General features: G+C 42.2%; 1 protein-coding gene across 1 annotated transcript in view; it reads left to right on the top strand.

The window, feature by feature from the left end:
- LOC124288979 (anoctamin-8-like) overlaps nucleotides 1-26,371 on the top strand; it is a 68,222-nt gene extending 41,851 nt beyond the window's left edge. The window contains exons 6-15 of the mRNA XM_046725578.1: nucleotides 8,595-8,756; nucleotides 10,319-10,607; nucleotides 10,849-10,904; nucleotides 11,078-11,152; nucleotides 14,138-14,348; nucleotides 15,148-15,356; nucleotides 17,712-17,909; nucleotides 18,709-18,840; nucleotides 21,565-21,675; nucleotides 25,015-26,371. Coding sequence (XP_046581534.1) covers nucleotides 8,595-8,756; nucleotides 10,319-10,607; nucleotides 10,849-10,904; nucleotides 11,078-11,152; nucleotides 14,138-14,348; nucleotides 15,148-15,356; nucleotides 17,712-17,909; nucleotides 18,709-18,840; nucleotides 21,565-21,675; nucleotides 25,015-25,995 — 2,424 coding nt within the window. The 3' untranslated portion in view covers nucleotides 25,996-26,371. The remainder of the gene's footprint in view (nucleotides 1-8,594; nucleotides 8,757-10,318; nucleotides 10,608-10,848; nucleotides 10,905-11,077; nucleotides 11,153-14,137; nucleotides 14,349-15,147; nucleotides 15,357-17,711; nucleotides 17,910-18,708; nucleotides 18,841-21,564; nucleotides 21,676-25,014) is intronic.
- Nucleotides 26,372-27,177: the final 806 nt, after the last annotated feature.

The following is a 27,177-nucleotide window of genomic DNA, read 5'->3' as shown; positions in this document are numbered from 1 at the left end:
TATACTGTAACACAGACTTATGACAGTTGTAGCACTACGACTGTCATACCTCCTATACTGTAACACAGACTTACGACAGTTGTAGCACTACGACTGTCATACCTCCTATACTGTAACACAGACTTATGACAGTTGTAGCACTACGGCTGTCATACCTCCTATACTGTAACATAGACTTCACGGCAGTTGTAGCACTACACGGCTGTCATACCTCCTATACTGTAACATAGACTTCGGCAGTTGTAGCTACTGTAACACGACTGTCATACCTCCCTATACTGTAACATAGACGGCAGTTGTAGCGCTACGGCTGTCATACCTCCTATACTGTAACACAGACTTACGACAGTTGTAGCACTACGGCTGTCATACCTCCTATACTGTAACACAGACTTATGACAGTTGTAGCACTACGACTGTCATACCTCCTATACTGTAACACAGACTTATGACAGTTGTAGCACTACGGCTGTCATACCTCCTATACTGTAACATAGACTTCACGGCAGTTGTAGCACTACGGCTGTCATACCTCCTATACTGTAACATAGACTTCACGGCAGTTGTAGCACTACGGCTGTCATACCTCCCTATACTGTAACATAGACTTCACGACAGTTGTAGCACTCACGGCTGTCATACCTCCTATACTGTAACACAGACTTCACGACAGTTGTAGCACTTCACGGCTGTCATACCTCCTATACTGTAACATAGACTTATGCGGTTGTAGCACTACGGCTGTCATACCTCCTATACTGTAACACAGACTTACGGCAGTTGTAGCACTACGGCTGTCATACCTCCTATACTGTAACATAGACTTACGGCAGTTGTAGCCTCCTACTACGGCTGTCATACCTCCTATACTGTAACACAGACTTACGACAGTTGTAGCACTTCGGCTGTCATACCTCCTATACTGTAACACAGACTTATGACAGTTGTAGCACTACGACTGTCATACCTCCTATACTGTAACACAGACTTATGACAGTTGTAGCACTACGACTGTCATACCTCCTATACTGTAACACAGACTTATGACAGTTGTAGCACTACGACTGTCATACCTCCTATACTGTAACACAGACTTATGACAGTTGTAGCACTACGACTGTCATACCTCCTATACTGTAACACAGACTTATGACAGTTGTAGCAGTCATACCTCCTATAGCTTATGACGTTGTAGCACCACGGCTGTCATACCTCCTATACTGTAACATAGACTTACGACGGTTGTAGTAGCACTTCGGCTGTCATACCTCCTATACTGTAACATAGACTTACGGCAGTTGTAGCACTACGGCTGTCATACCTCCTATACTGTAACACAGACTTACGGCAGTTGTAGCACTACGGCTGTCATACCTCCTATACTGTAACACAGACTTACGACAGTTGTAGCACTACGGCTGTCATACCTCCTATACTGTAACACAGACTTATGACAGTTGTTGTAGCACTACGACTGTCATACCTCCTATACTGTAACACAGACTTACGGACAGTTGTAGCACTACGGCTGTCATACCTCCTATACTGTAACACAGACTTACGACAGTTGTAGCACTACGGCTGTCATACCTCCTATACTGTAACATAGACTTACGGCAGTTGTAGCACTACGGCTGTCATCCTATACTGTAACATAGACTATTGTAGCACTACGGCTGTCATACCTCCTATACTGTAACATAGACTTACGGCAGTTGTAGCACTACGCTGTCATACCTCCTATACTGTAACACAGACTTACGACAGTTGTAGCACTACGGCTGTCATACCTCCTATACTGTAACATAGACTTATGACAGTTGTAGCACTACGGCTGTCATACCTCCTATACTGTAACACAGACTTATGACAGTTGTAGCGCTACGGCTGTCATACCTCCTATACTGTAACACAGACTTATGACAGTTGTAGCACTACGACTGTCATACCTCCTATACTGTAACACAGACTTACGACAGTTGTAGCACTACGACTGTCATACCTCCTATACTGTAACACAGACTTATGACAGTTGTAGCACTACGACTGTCATACCTCCTATACTGTAACACAGACTTATGACAGTTGTAGCACTACGGCTGTCATACCTCCTATACTGTAACATAGACTTACGGCAGTTGTAGCACTACGGCTGTCATACCTCCTATACTGTAACATAGACTTACGGCAGTTGTAGCGCTACGGCTGTCATACCTCCTATACTGTAACATAGACTTACGGCAGTTGTAGCACTACGGCTGTCATACCTCCTATACTGTAACACAGACTTACGACAGTTGTAGCACTACGGCTGTCATACCTCCTATACTGTAACACAGACTTATGACAGTTGTAGCACTACGACTGTCATACCTCCTATACTGTAACACAGACTTATGACAGTTGTAGCACTACGGCTGTCATACCTCCTATACTGTAACATAGACGGCAGTTGTAGCGCTACGGCTGTCATACCTCCTATACTGTAACATAGACGGCAGTTGTAGCGCTACGGCTGTCATACCTCCTATACTGGAACATAGACGGCAGTTGTAGCGCTACGGCTGTCATACCTCCTATACTGTAACACAGACTTATGACAGTTGTAGCACTACGGCTGTCATACCTCCTATACTGTAACACAGACTTATGACAGTTGTAGCACTACGACTGTCATACCTCCTATACTGTAACACAGACTTATGACAGTTGTAGCACTACGACTGTCATACCTCCTATACTGTAACACAGACTTATGACAGTTGTAGCACTACGGCTGTCATACCTCCTATACTGTAACACAGACTTATGACAGTTGTAGCACTACGACTGTCATACCTCCTATACTGTAACACAGACTTATGACAGTTGTAGCACTACGGCTGTCATACCTCCTATACTGTAACACAGACTTATGACAGTTGTAGCACTACGGCTGTCGTACCTCCTATACTGTAACACAGACTTACGGCAGTTGTAGCACTACTGCTGTCATACCTCTATACTGTAACACAGACTTACGGCAGTTGTAGCACTACGGCTGTCATACCTCCTATACTGTAACACAGACTTACGACAGTTGTAGCACTACTGCTGTCATACCTCCTATACTGTAACACAGACTTATGACAGTTGTAGCACTACGACTGTCATACCTCCTATACTGTAACACAGACTTATGACAGTTGTAGCACTACGGCTGTCATACCTCCTATACTGTAACACAGACTTATGACAGTTGTAGCACTACGGCTGTCATACCTCCTATACTGTAACATAGACTTCAGTTGTAGCACTACGGCTGTCATACCTCTATATGTAACACAGACTTACGGCAGTTGTAGCACTACGGCTGTCATACCTCCTATACTGTAACACAGACTTACGGCAGTTGTAGCACTACGGCTGTCATACCTCCTATACTGTAACACAGACATAGACGGCAGTTGTAGCACTACGGCTGTCATACCTCCTATACTGTAACACAGACTTACGGCAGTTGTAGCACTACGGCTGTCATACCTCCTATACTGTAACACAGACTTACGGCAGTTGTAGCGCTACGGCTGTCATACCTCCTATACTGTAACATAGACGACAGTTGTAGCACTACGGCTGTCATACCTCCTATACTGTAACACAGACTTACGACAGTTGTAGCACTACGGCTGTCATACCTCCTATACTGTAACACAGACTTATGACAGTTGTAGCACTACGACTGTCATACCTCCTATACTGTAACACAGACTTATGACAGTTGTAGCACTACGATTGTCATACCTCCTATACTGTAACACAGACTTATGACAGTTGTAGCACTACGACTGTCATACCTCCTATACTGTAACACAGACTTACGACAGTTGTAGCACTACGACTGTCATACCTCCTATACTGTAACACAGACTTATGACAGTTGTAGCACTACGGCTGTCATACCTCCTATACTGTAACACAGACTTACGACAGTTGTAGCACTACGGCTGTCATACCTCCTATACTGTAACACAGACTTATGACAGTTGTAGCACTACAGCTGTCATACCTCCTATACTGTAACATAGACTTACGACAGTTGTAGCACTACGGCTGTCATACCTCCTATACTGTAACACAGACTTACGGCAGTTGTAGCACTACGGCTGTCATACCTCCTATACTGTAACACAGACTTATGACAGTTGTAGCACTACGACTGTCATACCTCCTATACTGTAACACAGACTTATGACAGTTGTAGCACTACGGCTGTCATACCTCCTATACTGTAACATAGACTTACGACAGTTGTAGCACTACGGCTGTCATACCTCCTATACTGTAACATAGACTTACGACAGTTGTAGCACTACGGCTGTCATACCTCCTATACTGTAACATAGACTTCACGACGGTTGTAGCACTACACGGCTGTCATACCTCCTATACTGTAACACAGACTTACGACGGTTGTAGCACTACGGCTGTCATACCTCCTATACTGTAACATAGACTTCACGGCAGTTGTAGCACTACGGCTGTCATACCTCCTATACTGTAACACAGACTTACGACAGTTGTAGCACTTCGGCTGTCATACCTCCTATACTGTAACATAGACTTCACGGCAGTTGTAGGCTACGGCTGTCATACCTCCTATACTGTAACATAGACTTATGACGGTTGTAGCTTCACGGCTGTCATACCTCCTATACTGTAACACAGACTTATGACAGTTGTAGCACTACGACTGTCATACCTCCTATACTGTAACACAGACTTATGACAGTTGTAGCACTACGACTGTCATACCTCCTATACTGTAACACAGACTTATGACAGTTGTAGCACTACGACTGTCATACCTCCTATACTGTAACACAGACTTATGACAGTTGTAGCACTACGACTGTCATACCTCCTATACTGTAACACAGACTTATGACAGTTGTAGCACTACGGCTGTCATACCTCCTATACTGTAACATAGACTTACGGCAGTTGTAGCACTACGGCTGTCATACCTCCTATACTGTAACATAGACTTACGGCAGTTGTAGCACTACGGCTGTCATACCTCCTATACTGTAACACAGACTTACGACAGTTGTAGCACTACGACTGTCATACCTCCTATACTGTAACACAGACTTACGACAGTTGTAGCACTACGACTGTCATACCTCCTATACTGTAACACAGACTTATGACAGTTGTAGCACTACGACTGTCATACCTCCTATACTGTAACACAGACTTATGACAGTTGTAGCACTACGGCTGTCATACCTCCTATACTGTAACACAGACTTACGGCGGTTGTAGCACTCGACACGGCTGTCATACCTCCTATACTGTAACATAGACTTACGGCAGTTGTAGCACTACGGCTGTCATACCTCCTATACTGTAACACAGACTTATGACAGTTGTAGCACTACGGCTGTCATACCTCCTATACTGTAACACAGACTTACGACAGTTGTAGCACTACGGCTGTCATACCTCCTATACTGTAACACAGACTTACGACAGTTGAGCAGTTGTAGCACTTCGACTGTCATACCTCCTATACTGTAACACAGACTTATGACAGTTGTAGCACTTTCGGCTGTCATACCTCCTATACTGTAACACAGACTTATGACAGTTGTAGCACTACGACTGTCATACCTCCTATACTGTAACACAGACTTATGACAGTTGTAGCACTACGACTGTCATACCTCCTATACTGTAACACAGACTTATGACAGTTGTAGCACTACTGGCTGTCATACCTCCTATACTGTAACACAGACTTACGGCAGTTGTAGCACTACGGCTGTCATACCTCCTATACTGTAACACAGACTTATGACAGTTGTAGCACTACGGCTGTCATACCTCCTATACTGTAACACAGACTTATGACAGTTGTAGCACTACGGCTGTCATACCTCCTATACTGTAACACAGACTTACGGCAGTTGTAGCACTACGACTGTCATACCTCCTATACTGTAACACAGACTTATGACAGTTGTAGCACTACGGCTGTCGTACCTCCTATACTGTAACACAGACTTACGACAGTTGTAGCACTACGGCTGTCATACCTCTATACTGTAACACAGACTTATGACAGTTGTAGCACTACGGCTGTCGTACCTCCTATACTGTAACACAGACTTACGGCAGTGTAGCACACTACGGCTGTCATACCTCCTATACTGTAACACAGACTTACTGCAGTTGTAGCACTACTGCTGTCATACCTCTTATACTGTAACACAGACTTACGGTAGTTGTAGCACTACGGCTGTCGTACCTCCTATACTGTAACACAGACTTGCTGCAGTTGTAGCACTACGACTGTCATACCTCCTATACTGTAACATAGACTTACGGCAGTTGTAGCACTACGGCTGTCATACCTCCTATACTGTAACATAGACTTACCCTATACTGTACAGTTGTAGCACTACGACTGTCATACCTCCTATACTGTAACACAGACTTACGACAGTTGTAGCACTACGGCTGTCATACCTCCTATACTGTAACATAGACTTATGACAGTTGTAGCACTACGGCTGTCATACCTCCTATACTGTAACACAGACTTACGACAGTTGTAGCACTACGGCTGTCATACCTCCTATACTGTAACATAGACTTACGGCAGTTGTAGCGCTACGGCTGTCATACCTCCTATACTGTAACACAGACTTACGACAGTTGTAGCACTACGGCTGTCATACCTCCTATACTGTAACATAGACTTATGGCAGTTGTAGCACTACGGCTGTCATACCTCCTATACTGTAACATAGACTTACGACAGTTGTAGCACTACGGCTGTCATACCTCCTATACTGTAACACAGACTTATGACAGTTGTAGCACTACGGCTGTCGTACCTCCTATACTGTAACACAGACTTACGGCAGTTGTAGCACTACTACTGTCATACCTCCTATACTGTAACACAGACTTATGACAGTTGTAGCACTACGACTGTCATACCTCCTATACTGTAACACAGACTTGCTGCAGTTGTAGCACTACTGCTGTCATACCTCTTATATTGTAACACAGACTTACGACAGTTAAAGCACTACAGCTGTCGTACCTCCTATACTGTAACACAGACTTGCGGCAGTTGTAGCACTACGACTGTCATACCTCTTATACTGTAACACAGACTTACGGCAGTTGTAGCACTACGGCTGTCATACCTCTTATACTGTAACACAGACTTGCTGGTAGTTGTAGCACTACGACTGTCATACCTCCTATACTGTAACATAGACTTGCGGCAGTTGTAGCACTACGACTGTCATACCTCCTATACTGTAACATAGACTTACGGCAGTTGTAGCACTACGGCTGTCATACCTCCTATACTGTAACATAGACTTACGGCAGTTGTAGCACTACGACTGTCATACCTCCTATACTGTAACACAGACTTATGCGACAGTTGTAGCACTACGACTGTCATACTTCCTATACTTTAACACAGACTTACGACAGTTGTAGCGCTACGGCTGTCATACCTCCTATACTGTAACATAGACTTACGGCAGTTGTAGTACTACGACAGCTTTGTGAAATGGGGCCCTAGCAAATTGGACATTACCTTTACAACTTTATTGATGGACTTGGGCAAACTGTAATTATCCCCTGCCTCACGTTTAGCACGAAGCGGGGGATAAAATATTAGGCTCTGTCTGTACATACATACGGATTGGAATATCTTAAGAAACGTTGACTAGATTCTTTTCATATTTGGTACCTAGGTTCATCACAGTATGCAAAAGGTTCCAGTCAGGTTTAGTGACCTTGACCTTCATTTCAAGGTCACAAGTGGACGTTAATGTTTTACGATTGTCAGCACAATATCTCAAGAACGGTTTACTGGATTTCTTCATATATGACTCCAAGCCACTTTGAAGATTACAGCATGTTAACCTGCATGTTAAGATTGTCAGCAAGATATCTCAAGAACGGTTCACTGGATTTTCTTCATAGACTTTCAAGACTTCCCTTGAACTTTTTTTGATGAGCAGTTTTCTTCTTTATTACTATTTTTGCATATATCATACACCATGGCATTCATGTCAAGGTCAAAGTCTTGAAAATATTTGTGTATTTGAACAACTACAGAGCAAGATCTCAAGAGATGTTGACTGGTCATGTGTTTGTTGCCATTTAACTTCATCTTAAACTACGACCTTCACTTTCATTACTTTTTAAGTTTGATTTGATCATTTGTGGCGGATTATGTCACCTTAGTGACAATGCTTGTTATTTAACCAGAATACATTACAACTGTAATGATGGCAACCTGTAATAAAATGTAAACCCAAGTTTTGAAAAGAAAACAGGTTGTATGGATATTCTGAGGTAGGAAAATATGTTGTGCTGTTCAGGTTTCCATAAGTCACTGTGATGGACTATGCACATCCTGTTCGTGGCAGTACCTGTCTCGTCATGTGCTCATGCTGTCCACCACTGGTTTGTCCGGTTGTCTTGCTTGGCTCCTCTCATGCAAAAATGTCATATTTTCTGACAGTTAGTATTTGATGATTGCTTTGATATTGAAGGTATTATAAATTGTTTGGCAGGAGATCGAGGACATCTGTTTTGTGACATACGCCTTGTTCAATGTGATATGGGCAACCTTGTACCTGGAACACTGGAAGAGAACCAGCTCAGAGCTTGCCTACAAGTGGGGCACTCTGGAAAAAAAGGATGAACTCATTAAGGACCCAAGACCCCTCTATAAGGTAGGAAGATTGACTAAAGTACTGACGGAAATAGAAAAAAAACCTGTTTTTAGGCTGTTACTCTGTATCCCTAAAATTTACAGAATTGCAAATAGCATATGTCGCAATAACATGAAATGCATGTGCTGCCTACGGGCACAAGGGGTCATCTCAAAGATATTTTATGCTTTCTCATGTTTGTTGAATATGTCTCATCTATTGATTGACATCTTACGTGTCTTTCTTTCATAGAGTTTATGTGGAGATATGTAAAAGAGTATGACACCCATAGAAAAGCTTAAATCAGCCTTCGCATTAAATGTCTCAAAATATATAGGTGGCATGACCACCCGATGATCGACAGGACTGGATAGTATTTGTAAATTGTTATGACATGCCGTTTGGTTCCCCAATCTATTTCCCTTAAAGGATTATCTTATCTCAGCTGATATCTCTAACACCCAGCCCAGCCCCAACCACTGTCTTGGACACCCGTCCTGACACACTTTGAGACAACCCCTCCTACCTGTTTCTTTTTATAGTGATAGTGAGACTCCATGGTAGCTACATCCTTAATAGTTTCAGTACTAAAGTTATTATTGTTTACGTCAGCTATCGTTTATAATAAAAATAAGTTTATTTTGAAATGGGTATTTAAAAAGTGTCCTTTGCAATACAGTATCATTGCACACTAATTTGCATGAAGTCATGGTCTGTTCCAAATAAGTCACTTTGGACTTAAAAACCGCTTTGCTTATTTCTGCACTAATCTCTCCTCAGTAAAGTCCTTTTTCTACTTTTCCTATCTCTCTACCACTGAGACTGTAGTGAGGCCGAACTTAGTTTAACAGATATTTCACACTTTCACATACTATAAACTACATACATTGTAGATATTAATGTGAAAAATCAGTTTTTTTTCTGTTTTCTGACAGTACTTTAGTACAGGTTCCAAACATGGTCAGGGTTGTAGAGTTAAATAGTTATTTTGAATAATTTCCATCAACCTGTGTCTTAATGTCAAAGAACTAGGTTTTTGTATTGTATGATGCAACATTGAGTGACCCAATAGTTATGGCAATAGTATTTCATTTTGTTACCTCCCTTAGTTGTGTCAGGATCAGCTGATGCTGGATTCTTGCCAGCACCATGGGTGTTACAAACCGTTTATCATTTCTTTCTTCTACAGTAGTGTTAAATCTGAAATATCGTATTCTGGTGTTTGTTATCTACTTAGCTGAACTTAGTTGTGTGAGCACAAGAACAGTTTCGTTCATGTGGGATTAAGGACACTTTCAATCATGTGGTATTCAGGACACTTTCAATCATGTGGGATTCAAGACACTTTCAATCGTGTGGGATTCAGGACACTTTCAAACATGTGGATTGAGGGTTAGAACTGGTCCAACTCACAAGGGGTCATCAACTGGAATGTGGGATTGGTGTGGATTGTGGTTGTCTACAATATCAGCATCCCAATTATCTGATCCTCATTGATTATATACCGATCACTTTTATATTACTGGAATATTACTGATAACAGTGTTAAACAACCAAGAAAACAATAACACCTGTTGTTTCAGGGCGACCTGGTAAAGAGTCCTGTCACAGGTCGGATGCAGCCATTCTACCCACCCTGGAAACGCAACTTATTTCGGTACCTTGTGAGCTTCCCTGTGATTGGCTTCTGTCTTTTCGTGGTGTTCGCTGTGATGCTGCTCATCTTCCAGCTGCAGGAGTGGGTGAATGCCCTCATCGCGTCAGATGATATCCCAGCATTCCTCCGGTTCTGCCCAAAGATCCTGCTTGCATTGTGTATAACAATTTTTGATGAACTTTACAGAGTCATTGCAGTTTGGCTGAATGATAAGGGTAAGTGATGATTTAGTGTTCCCTCGTCACAGCATGTTCAGCTTTTGATTTCCAGGTGGGAATTACTTACGTGTAGACCCTAACATTAAATGTTGTCCTATCGCTGAATTTGTATCAGTAATGTGAAACATTATTTGATAATTACTTTAATAGGCATACATAATGTTTCATCCAGATTTTAGTTGACTTTGTAGTTGTATGTGTCCCACCTGACATGGTAGTATTCTTGTTTTCCTTACAGAGAATTACCGATTGGAAGAAACATACGAAAATCAGCTTATTCTAAAACTAGTAATGGTAAGTTTGAAATATTTGTTTTATACATTGTAATGTGAACTGTGTGATTGTTTGAATATATAAGGGCAGGTATTTTTTTCATTCTCTATGATATCCAAAGTTACTTGTTAAGGCGTTAGAAGTGATGCGTAAGGTGTACAATGAGCCTGGTATTTATGTACATGTTTCCTCAGTTCCAGTTTGTCAACTCGTTCCTGTCCCTGTTCTACATCGCCTTCTACCTGCGGGACATGGACCGACTGAGAGAGGTAGGAACATGCCAGGATCTGTAGCTCTTGTTGTACCTCGGTACCAGTGATTGTCGGGACAACTGTGTGGGTGCAAGGCTTCCTACGCTGATTGTGGAAGTGTACCCTAATGTGCACTCATACACTTCCGTCAACAACATTTGGGTTTTAAAGATCGGGGTGTGGTCAGTTGTTATCACCAACATGTTGTTTTGTTCTGCTTATGAACAATTAATGCAGTGATATTTTATTAATTATGCATTATATCATGATACATATCGCAACATGACCTTGTGTATTGCAGTATTTTTGTATACACTTTGAACCTCTAGTACCCACCTCTAAAGTACTGTCGGAAATGCTAGAAAAATGCTTTTTAACCTTAATACTTTGATAAAGGTGATAAATGTACTATGTTGTCAATATATCAACTCGCCTATAGTGTACCTAATTTTTATTTCAATCGATTTAACATTTCCATGCATTTAAAGGGCAGTTTACAGGAGAGAATGTGGTACCAAAACAACAACTCAAGATTTTTTCATCAGAAATCTGAAATAGTCTTTAAATTTATGCTAATAATACAGGTGGTACAAAAAATATAAATTAACGTTTTTCTTAAACAAATAAAATGTTGAATGTCTGTGTTACTTGAATTAATTATCGTTTCTTCATTGAAGAAAAATGAATATAAATGTTAAGTCTTAATCAAATAGTTTCCCATCATGCATGCACATCTTTATCACAGCGTTCACTATGGCCAATGATTTGCAGTCGATTGTTGCGAAGGTTTATAAGTTTTTTGTGCTTGAGAAAGACAGAGGTAATCCTTTCATTAGTTTAGAGAGGGTTTATTACAGAACTTGTAGAGCTGTAGGTATGTCTTACCAACAAGTTTACAATACTGTAAACAAATCGGGGCAGTGGGGTAGCCTAGTGGTTAAAGCGTTGGCTCGTCACGCCGAAGACCCCGGGTTCGAATCCCCACAAGGGTACAATGTGTGAAGCTCATTTCTGGTGTTCCCCGCTGTGATGTTGCTGGAATATTGCTAAAAGCGGTGTAAAACCAAACTCAGTCAGTCAGTCAGTGTAAACAAATCAGACAAGACAGGGACCGTCTCAAAAGCAAAACTGGGAAGCTATACCAGTGACTTCGTTAAATCTTTGGCCAATGTTTACAACTGGATTAAATTGACCGAATTACATCCATATTTTTGCACAGAAATATACTATTGACATGCAAAACATTTATTAAAACATTGCACATTTCTACAATCAATCGATAAAATAACACAAGTCATGGGATTCTTTCTCATGCACAATAATTCGTATGCTTATTTCAAAACAAACAACACACACACACACACACACACACACACACACACACACACACACACATATACAGTCAACTCTCGTTAATCCGACACTTGTGGTTGCAGAGAAATATGTCGGATTAACGAAAATGTCGGATTAATGAAAATGTTGGAAAATATCAGAAATTGTAGATCTGGTTATCGTCTTTGTTTGTAAAAACATTCACAGTAATAAATAAAAAATATAACAATACATCCTTGATATCATTTATTAACAATCATAGATGGCATAACATACATATAAAATCACATAATCAATCAGTTTCATATCGATTTAAAAATCACGTTGGCACAAAACTCACGTTTGTTTTTACCAGTCGTCGCTCTTACTCTCAGCAGCCATTATGACCCGGATGTTGAATGAGTCACTGTTTACATACAACTAGTTCCACACTAACATATGGATGTCTCGTGAACAATAATTTAAAACTTGAAATAGTCTTTGAGGGTTTTTTGTTGTTTGTTTTTTTCTGAGGTCTTCAGCATTTTAGTTTTCAAAGTGTCAATGAAGTCGAGGTCATTCACATCAAACACGTCTAAGTGGTGTGTCACAAATGTCTGCAAAGTGTTCAACAATGTTTTGACCCCAGGTAGCTGGGGAACGACTGGTTCGGTTGTCTGGTCTTCTTCAGTGTTGATTTCTTCTTCGGCAGTAGGTCGGATAATCTCGAGTATTTCATCTTCAGTCATGGCTTCCTCACATGGCAGATTTGCGTCATATTCTATGAATTCGTTGACAGGTACGGGTGCATCTGGGTATAGCTTGTCAAGAGTTTCCTGTAAATCTCGGACGTCTTCAGTAGGTTCATTATCGGGCTCAATCTGGCTGTCAGTAGGTGGCAGGATTTTCGTATGACGCCAGCAGTTGATGATTGTTGGTTGCTTCACATCTCTCCACGCTGATCGGATAAACAGTAGGGCTTGCTTGATATCAAGTGGTACTGGCGTGTCTGCGCTGGTGTTGTCAAGATGAAGTTTCATCTGCTGCTTCTTGTACAGAAGTTTCAAGTTCTTTATTATTCCTGCGTCTAGGGGCTGAATGTGGGATGTTGTATTCGGAGGCAGATAGTGAAGCTTTACGTTGTTGAGATATACGGAGGCATGGGAAGGGGTGTTGTCAATCAGCAATATCACTTGTCGTCACTGTGTGGGCATGTGCCTATCAAACTTCACAAGCCAGTATATATATATAGGTGTTGTTGGTGTGCGAAATGTGGATAGCACATGATCCCTTACATAACCGATACGTATACTATATGTACACATATTCAACATTATGAAGAAAATAATGTATTGAGATGACCCCTCACCCGAGCTTGTGCTCAGGTGTCAATTTCACCTGTCGATACCGTGCATGCTCATAACGTAACACATGCAGTTAATGTTTGTATCAAATAACGTTCCACTACCCCTTATTTTTCTAAGTTTTTGATATTTTCATATGTAAAAACACATATTAAGGCATGTCTCAAAATTTATTGCCTCGGTCTACATTAGGTAGATGTTTCTTAACGTGATATTTGTCATTTAAGTAACTGTAATACCTCTGATTTTTACATAAAAGTCAAAAAGCATTTTCCTAGCATTTCCCGACAGTACTTTAGTGGATATACATGATGGTTTGTGTCCCCAGCAACTGGCAGCGCTCCTCATCACCAGGCAGGTGATTGGCAACCTGAAGGAGGCCCTGCTGCCCTACCTGGTGTGGAAGGCCAGGCTGTTGAAGGTGGGGCTGCAGATCACTGGACAGATGTCCCCCTCAAGCCTGGACAAGGAGATCAAGGAGATGACCAGTGGGGTCAGGCAGCGACGGCGGGGACAGGTTGGAGAGGACACTGAGACAGGTGGGTTGATTGTTGGGGGCAGGGACAAGTGGGAGAGGACACGGAGACAGGTGGGTTGATTGTTGGGGGCAGGGACAGGTGGGAGAGGACACGAAGACAGGTGGGTTGATTGTTGGGGACAGGGACAGGTGGGAGAGGACACGGAGACAGGTGGGTTGATTGCTGGACACAGGTGGGACAGGTTGGTTGATTGCTGGACACAGGTGCTCAGATGTCCTTGTTATAATACTCTAAAATCAACTTCCACTTCTCTAAATCATCCATACTGAGGATCACTGAAAATGTCGTCTGCTAGCAAGTAAACAAAGGGGGATAACTCTTCACAAACTAATGAAAAAGGATGAAGGGAGTTGTCTCTCTTGAATGAAACCAAGCACTTGATAGCTGGACAAGGTTGTTTATACTAGAAATCCAATTAAACATACTAAAATTCTCAATAATTTCTGGTCATACTATAATTTAAAAATAATGGCACTATATGGACAATACACAATATTAAAACAGGCTATAGAGGGAGGTTGGTTGATTGTTGGGCACAGGTGCTAGAGGACATGGAGGGAGGTGAGTTGATTGCTGGGGGCAGGGACGGGTGAGGCATTTACTGTGGTGTAGTATAGGGTGGCAGGAACTAAATTAATGTGGGTAGGTATTGGTGATAGCTGTTAGGGGAGTAAGGGAGACGTGTGATTTAGTTATTATGTGGTGTCACTCATCCAAGTCCTGTCCGTAATGACCGGCCTTAAGCACAAATTGTAGATTATTGTCACGAAGTTAATGAGGTGGCATCTTTTGTTGACAGTTGACAACAGCCCTGAACAGGAGCAGGTTGAGACGGAACCCAGTCCTGGAGATGTAGGTGAGGAAAGTCTCCAGCAGTGTCTGGCCAACAACATCCTACACAAGGAGAAGCAGGAGGACCCTGTCATAGAGACGACTCAGTCCCCCCTCGGGGAGAAGATGAGTGGACCAACACTCACACAGGCAGAGGTTGAGAGTGCCATGAAGAAGGTGAGTAGATAGGAGGTGGGCTGAGTAGATGGAAGATGGGGTGAGTGGATGGAAGGTGGGGTGAGTAGATGGAATGTGGGGTGAGTAGATGGAATGTGAGGTGAGCAGATGGAATGTGGGGTGAGCAGATGGAATGTGGGGTGAGTCAATGGAATGTGGGGTAAGTAGATGGAATGTGAGGTGAGCAGATGGAAGGTGGGGTGAGCAGATGGAAGGTGGGGTGAGTAGATGGTAGGTGGGTCGAGTAGATGGGGTGAGTAGATGGAATGTGGGGTGAGTAGATGGAATGTGGGGTGAGTAGACGGAATGTGGGGTAAGTAGACGGAATGTGGGGTGAGCAGATGGAAGGTGGGGTGAATGTGGGGTGACTAGATGGTAGGTGGGGTGAGTAGATAGATGTGGGTGAGTAGATGGAATGTGGGGTGAGTAGATTGAAGGTGGGGGTGAGTAGATGGAATGGTGGGGTGAGAAGGCGGAATGTGGGGTGAGCAGATGGAAGGTGGGGTGAATGTGGGGTGACTAGATGGAAGGTGGGGTGAGTAGATGGAATGTGGGGTGAGCAGATGGAAGGTGGGGTGAGTAGATTGAAGGTGGGGTGAGAAGATGGAAGGTGGGGTGAGCAGATGGAAGGTGGGGTGATCAGACGGAATGTGGGGTGAGTTGACGGAATGTGGGGTGAATGTGGGGTGAGCAGATGGAATGTGGGGTGAGTAGATGGAATGTGGGGTGAGGATGTGGGGTGAGGGGCGGAATGTTGGGTGAGCAGGAATGTGGGGTGAGCAGATGGAATGGAATGAGTAGATGTGGGGTGAGCAGATGGAATGATAGATGGAATGTGGGGTGAGCAGATGGAAGGTGGGGTGATCAGGCGGAATGTGGGGTAAGCAGATGAAATGTGGGGTGAGGGAGATGGAATGGTGGGGTGAGGAGAGATGGAATGTGGGGTGAGTAGGCCGGAATGTGGGGTGAGGCGGAAGGTGGGTGAGCAACAGATGGAAGGTGGGAGTGAAGTCGATGGAATGTGGGGTGAGTAGAAGCGGAATGTGGGGTGAGGAGATGGAAGGTGGGAGTGATCAAGGTGGAATGTGGGGTAGAAAGATGGAATGTGGGGTAAGCAGATGGAATGTGGGGTGAGAGGAGATGGGAATGTAGGGTAGTAGATGGAATGGGAGGGTGGAATGTGTGGGGTGAGCAGATGGAATGTGGGGTGAGCAGATGAAATGTGGGGTGAGCATGGAATGTGGGGTGAGTAGATGGTAGGTGGGGTGAGCAGATGGGAGTTAGGGTGAGAGCAGATGGAATGTGGGTGAGTAGAAATAGAAGACGGAATGTGGGGTGAGGAGATGGAATGTGGGAGTAAGAAATAGATGGAAGGTGGGGGTAGTGGATGGAATGTGGGTGAGCAGATGGAAGCTGGAATGAATAGATGGAAGGTGGGGATAGTGGATGGAAGGTGGGATGAGATGGAGATGGGAGAGTAGATGAGAGAGATGGGTGGGATGAGAGATGGGTGAGTGGATGGAAGAGTGGATGAGTAGATGGGAGAAGGGTGGGTAGAGGGAGGGGGTTGATGAGGAGATGGGAGAAGGGTTGAGTTGATGGGAGAGTGGTGAGTGGGTGGATGAGTAGATGGGAGTTGGGGAAAGTGGATGGGAGACAGGTGAGTTGATGGGAGGTGGGATGACTACATGGGTGAGGGGTGAGTGGATGGGAGATGAGGAGCGTGAAAAGAAGGTGGGGTGAGAAGTAGTGGTGTTCCGATTGATGGAAATAATCGATGGGAGAAGGGTGGATAGATGGAAGGAGGGGTGAGTTGATGGGAGAGGGGTGAGTGGATGGAAGGAGGGGTGAGTGGATGGAAGGAGGGGTGAGTGAGGTGAAATTGGGTTTTACGTCGTGCTTGACAACATTTCGCTCATATGACGACGTGCATGCATGTGTATGTGTATGTGCGGCTGCTTGTACTAGCCCAGATTTAAGCTGGTTTTATAGTGCTAGCCCACTGAGATACCATGCCACAGTGAAGCATGAATACCCCACTCGAACACATTATACTGACTCCAAGCCAACCAGTCCTTCTTGTACCCATTAATGACGAGCGCCAGACAGGGACCAATAAGTACCATATTTAATGTCTTTTGGTATGACACGGTCGGGGATTGAACCCGCGACCTTCCGCTCTCGGGGCGGACGCTCTAACCACTACACCACGGAGTCGGTCTGGGTGGATGAGTTAATGGGAGAGGGGGAGAGTGGATGGGAAATGGGTGGTGGAAATAGGTGGTAAGAGTTGTAATGTCTGTTTCCTACATATTGACTGACATGCATGATAGAGTTGTAATGTCTGTTCCCCAGTATGAGGACACATACGAAGACTACCTGGAGATGTTCATCCAGTTTGGCTATGTGACACTCTTCTCCTCGGCTTTCCCTCTGGCAGCACTGTGTGCCCTGCTGAACAACGTCATTGAGATCCGGAGCGATGCCTTCAAGCTTTGTGTCAACCATCAGCGCCCGTTTGGGAAACAGGTGGAGAACATTGGCATCTGGCAGGTAGGTCATCACCGGCTGTGTAAGAATAACTATGTGGTGGTTCGTCACTGTAATCATGACACTGTAAATGTGGACAACTTTCCACCAGCTCAGCAAACCTATTCAGAACACAAGGCAATTTCTACACTTGCATTGCTGCGAACTTCCACTGCAACCAGTACTCATTACCATTCCCGTGGCAGTTGTCTGTCATCCTTCCCTGACAAGGGAGAGTCATTTTCATGCCATCAGCCACTACTGTGGCATGCTCCATCCTCCATGGTGTAGTGGTTAGAGCGTCCGCCCAGAGAGCGGAAGGTCGCGGATTCGATCCCCGACTGCGTTATACCAAAAGACGTTAAAATATGGTACTTGTTGGTCCCTGTCTGGCGCTCGGCATTAATGGGTACAACAAGGACTGGTCGGCTTGGAGTCAGTATAATGTGTCTGAGTGGGGTATTCATGCTTCACTGCGGCATGGTATCTCAGTGGGCTAGCACTATAAAACCAGCTTCAGTCTGGGCTAGTACAAGCAGCTGCACATACACATACACATGCATGAACGTCGTCATATGAGCGAAATATTCTTAAGTACAACATTAAACCCAACTTCACCTCACCTCACCATGCTCCATCCAGTATCAGGCAAATGATGTACAGATGGAATATTGCTGGCTGAGGCAGCAACAACAGACTCTCACATACTCAGTTCAAATGTTATGTTCAAAAGGTAAATAATCCAACAACAAAGTCGACATTGGAAATTTGGTAGTCCAGCTGTTTGTGCAAGAATGTGATTGGACATTGATTGTTTGGGCAGGATGCCTTAGAGGTGATGGGAGTGATTGCCGTCATTGTCAACTGTGCTCTGATTGGGATGTCCGGACTGACACACAGGATGATGCCCAACATGGATGACACCACCACCATCATCATCATCATTGTACTTGAAGTAGGTGACATCATCATCATTGTACTTGAAGTAGGTGACATCATCATCATTGTACTTGAAGTAGGTGACATCATCATCATTGTACTTGAAGTAGGTGACATCATCATCATTGTACTTGAAGTAGGTGATACCATCATCATTGTAATTGAAGTAGGTGATACCATCATCATTGTACTTTGAAGTAGGTGATACCATCATCATTGTACTTGAAGTAGGTGACATCATCATCATTGTACTTGAAGTAGGTGACATCATCATCATTGTACTTGAAGTTGGTGACATCATTATCATTGTACTTGAAGTAGGTGACATCATCATCATTGTACTTGAAGTAGGTGACATCATCATCATTGTAATGCTTGAAGTAGGTGATACCATCATCATTGTACTTGAAGTAGGTGACATCATCATCATTGTACTTGAAGTAGGTGACATCATCATCATTGTAATTTTGAAGTAGGTGACATCATCATCATTGTACTTGAAGTAGGTGATACCATCATCATTGTACTTGAAGTAGGTGACATAACCATCATTGTACTTGAAGTAGGTGACATCATCATCATTGTACTTGAAGTAGGTGACATCATCATCATTGTACTTGAAGTAGGTGACATCATCATCATTGTACTTGAAGTAGGTGATATCATCATCATTGTACTTGAAGTAGGTGATACCATCATCATTGTATTGAAGTAGGTGACATCATCATCATTGTACTTGAAGTAGGTGACATCATCATCATTGTACTTGAAGTAGGTGACATCATCATCATTGTACTTGAAGTAGGTGACATCATCATCATTGTAATTTGAAGTAGGTGACATCATCATCATTGTACTTGAAGTAGGTGATACCATCATCATTGTACTTGAAGTAAGGTGACATCATCATCATTGTACTTGAAGTAGGTGACATCATCATCATTGTACTTGAGGTGAGGTAGGTGACATCATCATCATTGTACTTGAAGTAGGTGATACCATCATCATTGTACTTGAAGTAGGTGACATCATCATCATTGTACTTTGAAGTAGGTGACATCATCATCATTGTAATTGAAGTAGGTGACATCATCATCATTGTACTTGAAGTAGGTGACATCATCATTGTGTGCTTGAAGTAGGTGACATCATCATCATTGTACTTGAAGAAGTTGATGATCATCATTGTACTTGAAGTAGGTGACATCATCATCATTGTAGCATTTGAAGTAGGTGATATCATCATCATTGTAATTGGAAGTAGGCGATCATCATCATTGTACTTGAGTAGGTGACATCATCATCATTGTACTTTGAAGTAGGTGATATCATCATCATTGTACTTGAAGTAGGTGACATCATCATCATTGTACTTTAAAGTAGGTGACATCATCATCATTGTAAGTTGAAGTAGGTGATATCATCATCATTGTACTTGAAGTAGGTGACATCATCATCATTGTACTTGAAGTAGGTGATATCATCATCATTGGTACTTGAAGTAGGTGACATCATCATCATTGTACTTGAAGTAGGTGACATCATCATCATTGTACTTGAAGTAGGTGACATCATCATCATTGTACTTGAAGTAGGTGACATCATCATCATTGTACTTGAAGTAGGTGATATCATCATCATTGTACTAGTGGTAGGTGACATCATCATCATTGTACTTGAAGTAGGTGACATCATCACCATTGTACTTGAAGTTGGTGATATCATCATCATTGTACTTGAAGTAGGTGACATCATCATCATTGTACTTGAAGTAGGTGACATCATCATCATTGTACTTGAAGTAGGTGACATCATCATCATTGTACTTGAAGTAGGTGACATCATCATCATTGTACTTGAAGTAGGTGACATCATCATCATTGTACTTGAAGTAGGTGACATCATCATCATTGTACTTGAAGTAGGTGACATCATCATCATTGTACTTGAAGTAGGTGACATCATCATCATTGTACTAGTGGTAGGTGACATCATCATTGTACTTGAAGTAGGTGACATCATCATCATTGTACTTGAAGTAGGTGACATCATCATCATCATTGTACTTGAAGTAGGTGACATCATCATCATTGTACTTGAAGTAGGTGACATCATCATCATTGTACTTGAAGTAGGTGACATCATCATCATTTGTACTTGAAGTAGGAGACATCATCATCATTGTAAGCGAGGTGAAGTAGGTGACATCATCATCATTGAAGAAGGTGACTTGAAGTAGGTGAAGTTGATCATCATCATTGTACTTTTGAAGTAGGTGACATCATCATCATTGTACTTGAAGTAGGTGACATCATCATCATTGTACTTTGAAGTAGGTGACATCATCATCATTTTTGATATTGAAGTGGTAGGCGATATCATCATCATTGTACTTGAATTGTACTAGTGGTAGGTGACATGGTTATCATTGTACTAGTGGTAGGTGACATGGTTATCATTGTACTAGTGGTAGGTGACATGGTTATCATTGTACTAGTGGTAGGTGACATGGTTATCATTGTACTGTAGGTAGGCAGCATATCATCACTGTACTGGAAGTTGTTGTCATGGTGTTTAGCAACTTGTGCTTGTCATGAGAGGCGACATATGGGATTGGTTTGTCAAACAACATGGTTGATGTATGCCAGTGTAGCCCAATACAAGTGCCAGATCAGAAAGCCAGAAGACTACAAAACTTGAGAACTGTGTGTTTTATACATCTGTTGTGTGTTTGTTGCAGCATCTCATCCTGTTGCTCAAGTTCTCTATTGCCTTTGCTATTCCGGACATCCCTGACTGGGTCGCGCTGGAAATGGCCAAGGTGGAGTTCCAGAGGAGAGAGGCCCTCAAGGTTGGTTATTGAACACAGTCTCTATTTACACGGGGTATGGTGGCCTCACAGTGGCTTATGGTGGACTAAAATTGGGATATAGTGGACTCACAATGGGATATAGTGGTTTTACAATGGGATAAAGTGGACTCACAATGGGATATAGTGGTTTTACAGGGGGATATAGTGGTTTTGCAATGGATTATTGCCGACTCACAATGGGATATAGTGGTTTTACAATGGGATATAGTGGTTTTACAATGGGATATAGTGGTTTTACAATGGGATATAGTGGACTCACAATGGGATATAGTTGTTTTACAATGGGATATAGTGGTTTTATAATCGGATATAGTGGTTTTGCAATGGGATATAGTGGACTCACAATGGGATATAGTGGTTTTACAATGGGATATGGTGGACTCAAAATGAGATATAGTGGTTTTACAATGGGATATAGTGGTTTTACAATGGGATATAGTGGACTTTACAATGGGATATAGTGGTTTTACAATGGGATATAGTGGTTTTACAATGGGATATAGTGGTTTTACAATGGGATATAGTGGACTCAAAATGGGATATAGTGGTTTTACAATGGGATATAGTGGACTCACAATGGGATATAGTGGTTTTACAATCGGAATATATAGTGGTTTTGCAATGAGATATAGTGGACTCACAATGGAATATAGTGGTTTTGGAATGGGATATAGTGGTTTTACAATGGATTATTGCGGACTCACAATGGGGTATAGTGGTTTTACAATGGATTATTGCGGACTCACAATGGGGTATAGTGGTTTTACAATGGGATATAGTGGTTTTACAATGGGATATGGTGGACTCAAAATGGGATATAGTGGTTTTGGAATGGGATATAGTGGTTTTACAATGGGATATAGTGGATTTACAATGGGATATAGTGGTTTTACAATGGGATATAGTGGTTTTACAATGGGATATAGTGGTTTTACAGGGGATATAGTGGTTTTGCAATGGATATAGTGGACTCACAATGGGATATAGTGGTTTTACAATGGGATATAGTGGTTTTACAATGGGATATAGTGGACTCACAATGGGATATAGTTGTTTTACAATGGGATATAGTGGTTTTATAATCGGATATAGTGGTTTTGCAATGGGATATAGTGGACTCACAATGGGATATAGTGGTTTTACAATGGGATATGGTGGACTCAAAATGAGATATAGTGGTTTTACAATGGGATATAGTGGACTCACAATGGGATATAGTGGTTTTACAATGGGATATAGTGGTGGGGATATAGTGGTTTAACAATGGGATATAGTGGTTTTACAATGGGATATGGTGGACTCAAAATGGGATATAGTGGTTTTACAATGGGATATAGTGGACTCACAATGGGATATAGTGGTTTTACAATGGGATATAGTGGTTTTACAATGGGATATAGTGGACTCACAATGGGATATAGTGGTTTTACAATGGGATATAGTGGTTTTATAATGGGATATAGTGGTTTGGTTTTTGCAATGGGATATAGTGGACTCACAATGGGATATAGTGGTTTTACAATGGGATATGGTGGAGTCAAAATGGAGTAAATATAGACAATGGGATATAGTGGTTTTACAATGGGATATAGTGGACTCACAATGGGATATAGTGGTTTTACAATGGGATATAGTGGTTTTACAATGGGATATAGTGGACTCACAATGGGATATAGTGGTTTTACAATGGGATATAGTGGTTTTGCAATGGGATATAGTGGACTCACAATGGAATATAGTGGTTTTGGAATGGGATATAGTGGTTTTACAATGGATTATTGCGGACTCACAATGGGGTATAGTGGTTTTACAATGGGATATAGTGGTTTTACAATGGGATATAGTGGACTCACAATGGAATATAGTGGTTTTACAATGGGATATGGGGATATATATAGTGGTTTACAATGGATTATTGGGACTCACAATGGGATATAGTGGTTTTTGCAATGGATATAGTGGACTCACAATGGGATATAGTGGTTTTACAATGGGATATAGTGGTTTTACAATGGGATATGGTGGACTCACAATGGGATATAGTGGTTTTGGAATGGGATATAGTGGTTTTACAATGGGATATAGTGGTTTTACAATGGGATATAGTGGTTTTGGAATGGGATATAGTGGACTCACAATGGGATATAGTGGTTTTACAATGGGATATAGTGGTTTTGCAATGGGATATAGTGGACTCACAATGGGATATAGTGGTTTTACAATGGGATATAGTGGTTTTACAATGGGATATAGTGGACTCACAATGGGATATAGTGGTTTTGCAATGGGATATAGTGGACTCACAATGGGATATAGTGGTTTTACAATGGGATATAGTGGTTTTACAATGGGATATGGTGGACTCAAAATGGGATATAGTGGTTTTGGAATGGGATATAGTGGTTTTACAATGGGATATAGTGGTTTTACAATGGGATATAGTGGACTCACAATGGGATATAGTGGTTTTACAATGGATTATTGCTTGGACTCACAATGGGGTATAGTGGTTTTACAATGGGATATGGTGGACTCACAATGGGATATATTGGTTTTACAATAGGATATAGTGGTTTTACAATGGGATATAGTGGATTTGCAATGGGATATAAAGGGACTCACAGTGGGATATAGTGGTTTTACAATGGGATATAGTGGTTTTACAATGGGATATAGTGGACTCGCAATGGGATATAGTGGTTTGACAATGGATTATTGCGGACTCACAATGGGGTATAGTGGTTTTACAATGGGATATGGTGGACTCACAATGGGATATATTGGTTTTACAATAGGATATAGTGGTTTTACAATGGGATATAGTGGACTCACAATGGGATATAGTGGTTTTACAATGGGTTATAGTGGACTCACAATCGGATATTGTGGAGCATTTATCTTATTGTGGCCTACAGGTCATTAGTTGCATTTAGTTGTGCGCAGTGCTTTCCGTGAAGGCTCAATGGCCAGTTAAATCCTCGTCAAAAAGCATTCTGTACAACGGAAACACACTAAACCTCAGCACACTGACCACTGTTTGAACACAGGGACAGTTGTACATTCGATATAAGTAGAACGATATTGGCAGCACCTGGCCAGCTTGTCGTCTTTCTATTACAAGTTATTTCCTTTACTCTTTCTACCCCCTAAGTTGAAGCCAGTATAGAATATTGCCATAAAATAGTCATTTTTCACACTGTTAAGTATTGTAGTTTTTGAAGATTAATGTATAGGTCTAAGACTGATTAAGATTGTACATGTTTCACAACCAATTTTCATTGTATAATTCATGAATTCTTCAATCTAACATTTTTGTAGAGACTTGAAGCTCAGACATCACCAGGACTTAACTCTCCAGACATAAGACGTCGCTGTCCGTCTGAAAACCTATCAGATAGTCCTCGCCAGAGCAGACCGCCAGACAGTCCCAGGAACTCGAACCTGGTGCCTTCTACCCTCCCTGGGCTCCGGCCTTGCCCTCAAGCTGCTCCCCAACCTCCCCACAGGGGGTCTCTCGCTCAAGGTGCAGGAAGGGGGACCAGTTCTCCACCTCATAGTCACTGTCCATCTATTCCATCACGCTCACCAATTGTGCGTAGTCCAGATCATAGAGGTCAGGTCAGTAGTTCTCAAAAACGGCAGCATCCAAGCACTGATCCTTGGAGCCAGGCTCAAGGTGAAGGTGAGGTGCAAGGTTATTCATCAGAGCTTAGAGGTCACCTTGGTGGTAGATCTGTGCCCAGAAGTCAATCATCGTCGTCCATTCAGATGTCCAACTCACCTCCAGGTGGTGTTAGGTGTCGTAGTGTCCCAAAGTCTCCCCCAGAGGCTGTGTCTGAGTCTTTGAACAAACCAAGTCATCAGTCAAAGGAGGGCCTGGAGAGGTCCTGTGATGGATCAAGTGTTGATATTCAGAGACACGCCTCTCAATCCTCCAACAGAATGGAATCTGTAAGAGGAACTACCAGGAAGTCATCTGATTCACAGTTTCATCTGTCATCTTACAGATCAGAGCAGATGATGAATGCTCAGAACTCTGATGCTCGACGTATAGTCACACGACGTACGTCAGATTCTCATATCCTCTCTCAGTCTTCCTCCATCTCATCCCAATCCCCAGATCACAATCCTCATTTGAGTTCTCGGTCCGAGTCACCTGAAATCATTCCAGAATTAGGAAACAGTTTCAGGAGTGAACGAGACTTCATGACAGTTATTCCAGGAGGAAGCGTCATCCAGCGCCGACCACAGGCGGCGGCAAGTGACTCCCAGTCCAGGAACGATGCTAGCTCCAGCTAGGTTGTGGCCATGTCATGAGTTGCAGCTTCACAGTGACAGTAACAGCAGTACCCTTTGTTGCTAGGTAACAGCAAGGTGCTTCTCATGACCTCTCCATCAAGATGAATGCTTCTGGTGTTGGTGTTGAAGAACATGTTTAACTTTTCATGATTTGTGGGGGATGTGTCAAGACTTTTATGTGGCATGGATCAATATCAATGAGCTTTAGTTTTGACATTCATGAACCCCCTGAGATGAAGCTGGGCAGCACTGATGATAACAAGACAAATATCAGAATGCCGTTTTTTGTTTTTCCAAAACACGCATGAATGTTTGAACTATATTGTTATGTCCAGAAAAGGCATTTTCCTTGTACAGTGACAATTTGTTCACTTTAACTTGACACATCAGATTAACTTTATAGTTTTGGTGCTTTATTGGCGCTGTTTACTATCAGCACTTGCCTTGACCTACGATGTACATATTCCTCTTTATGTTGGGCTAGCGTTGTATGGACTGATTTTGTCTCTACTGACTAAGGTGAACGTTATGGAGTTCCTCGAAGGGAACTTGATTCATATAAATTTGAGATTTTGTTTGTTGTCAAAAAGATTATTAATGTGTAAAAGACTGTCATTGATGTGTTCCATTTTTCACAACCCTAGGCTATCTTGTGATGTTGTTGGTATGTCTTCGCAAGATCAAACCTATGCTGTCGTACCTCATGAGCATGGTTTAACAGTGTTAACTTGCATCAGGGATTAAATTGTTGTTCTCTGTTGAATAAGATAAGTTTACAAATAGACCCAGGGTCAGAGTCAACTTAAGATTATACCTGAAGGGTTTGACATTTTTGTAATTTGTGCTAGAGGCATGTGCTGCTATGAATGACGTTCATTGTCCTAGTATTTAAGAATTATCTCCTACTTACCTGATTGAGCATAATATGATTGTATGCCAGTCTGTCCCTGGAATGTAGTGGACTGTCAGGTAGTATGTTTTCATTTTATATCATTTGGATGAAACTATGATGCCGCTAGATATCTAACTACTTCCTTCCATTTCAGATAATGGCATTTTTCAGTGAAAGAGAATTTATAGTTTCCACTGATTCGGTTGATGTTTATAGGTTTGTAACCATCCTCCTCTATACAGTGCAGAATATCTAGGTTTGTAACCATCCTCCTCTATACAGTGTAGAAT

The sequence above is a fragment of the Haliotis rubra genome, unplaced genomic scaffold (genome assembly GCF_003918875.1).
Source record: "Haliotis rubra isolate DU_JTF1 unplaced genomic scaffold, ASM391887v1 Scf43, whole genome shotgun sequence".
NCBI classification, from domain to species: Eukaryota; Metazoa; Mollusca; class Gastropoda; order Lepetellida; family Haliotidae; genus Haliotis; species Haliotis rubra.
The sequence above is the reverse complement of the archived record's forward strand: the minus strand, read 5'-3'. Positions and strand labels throughout refer to the sequence as shown.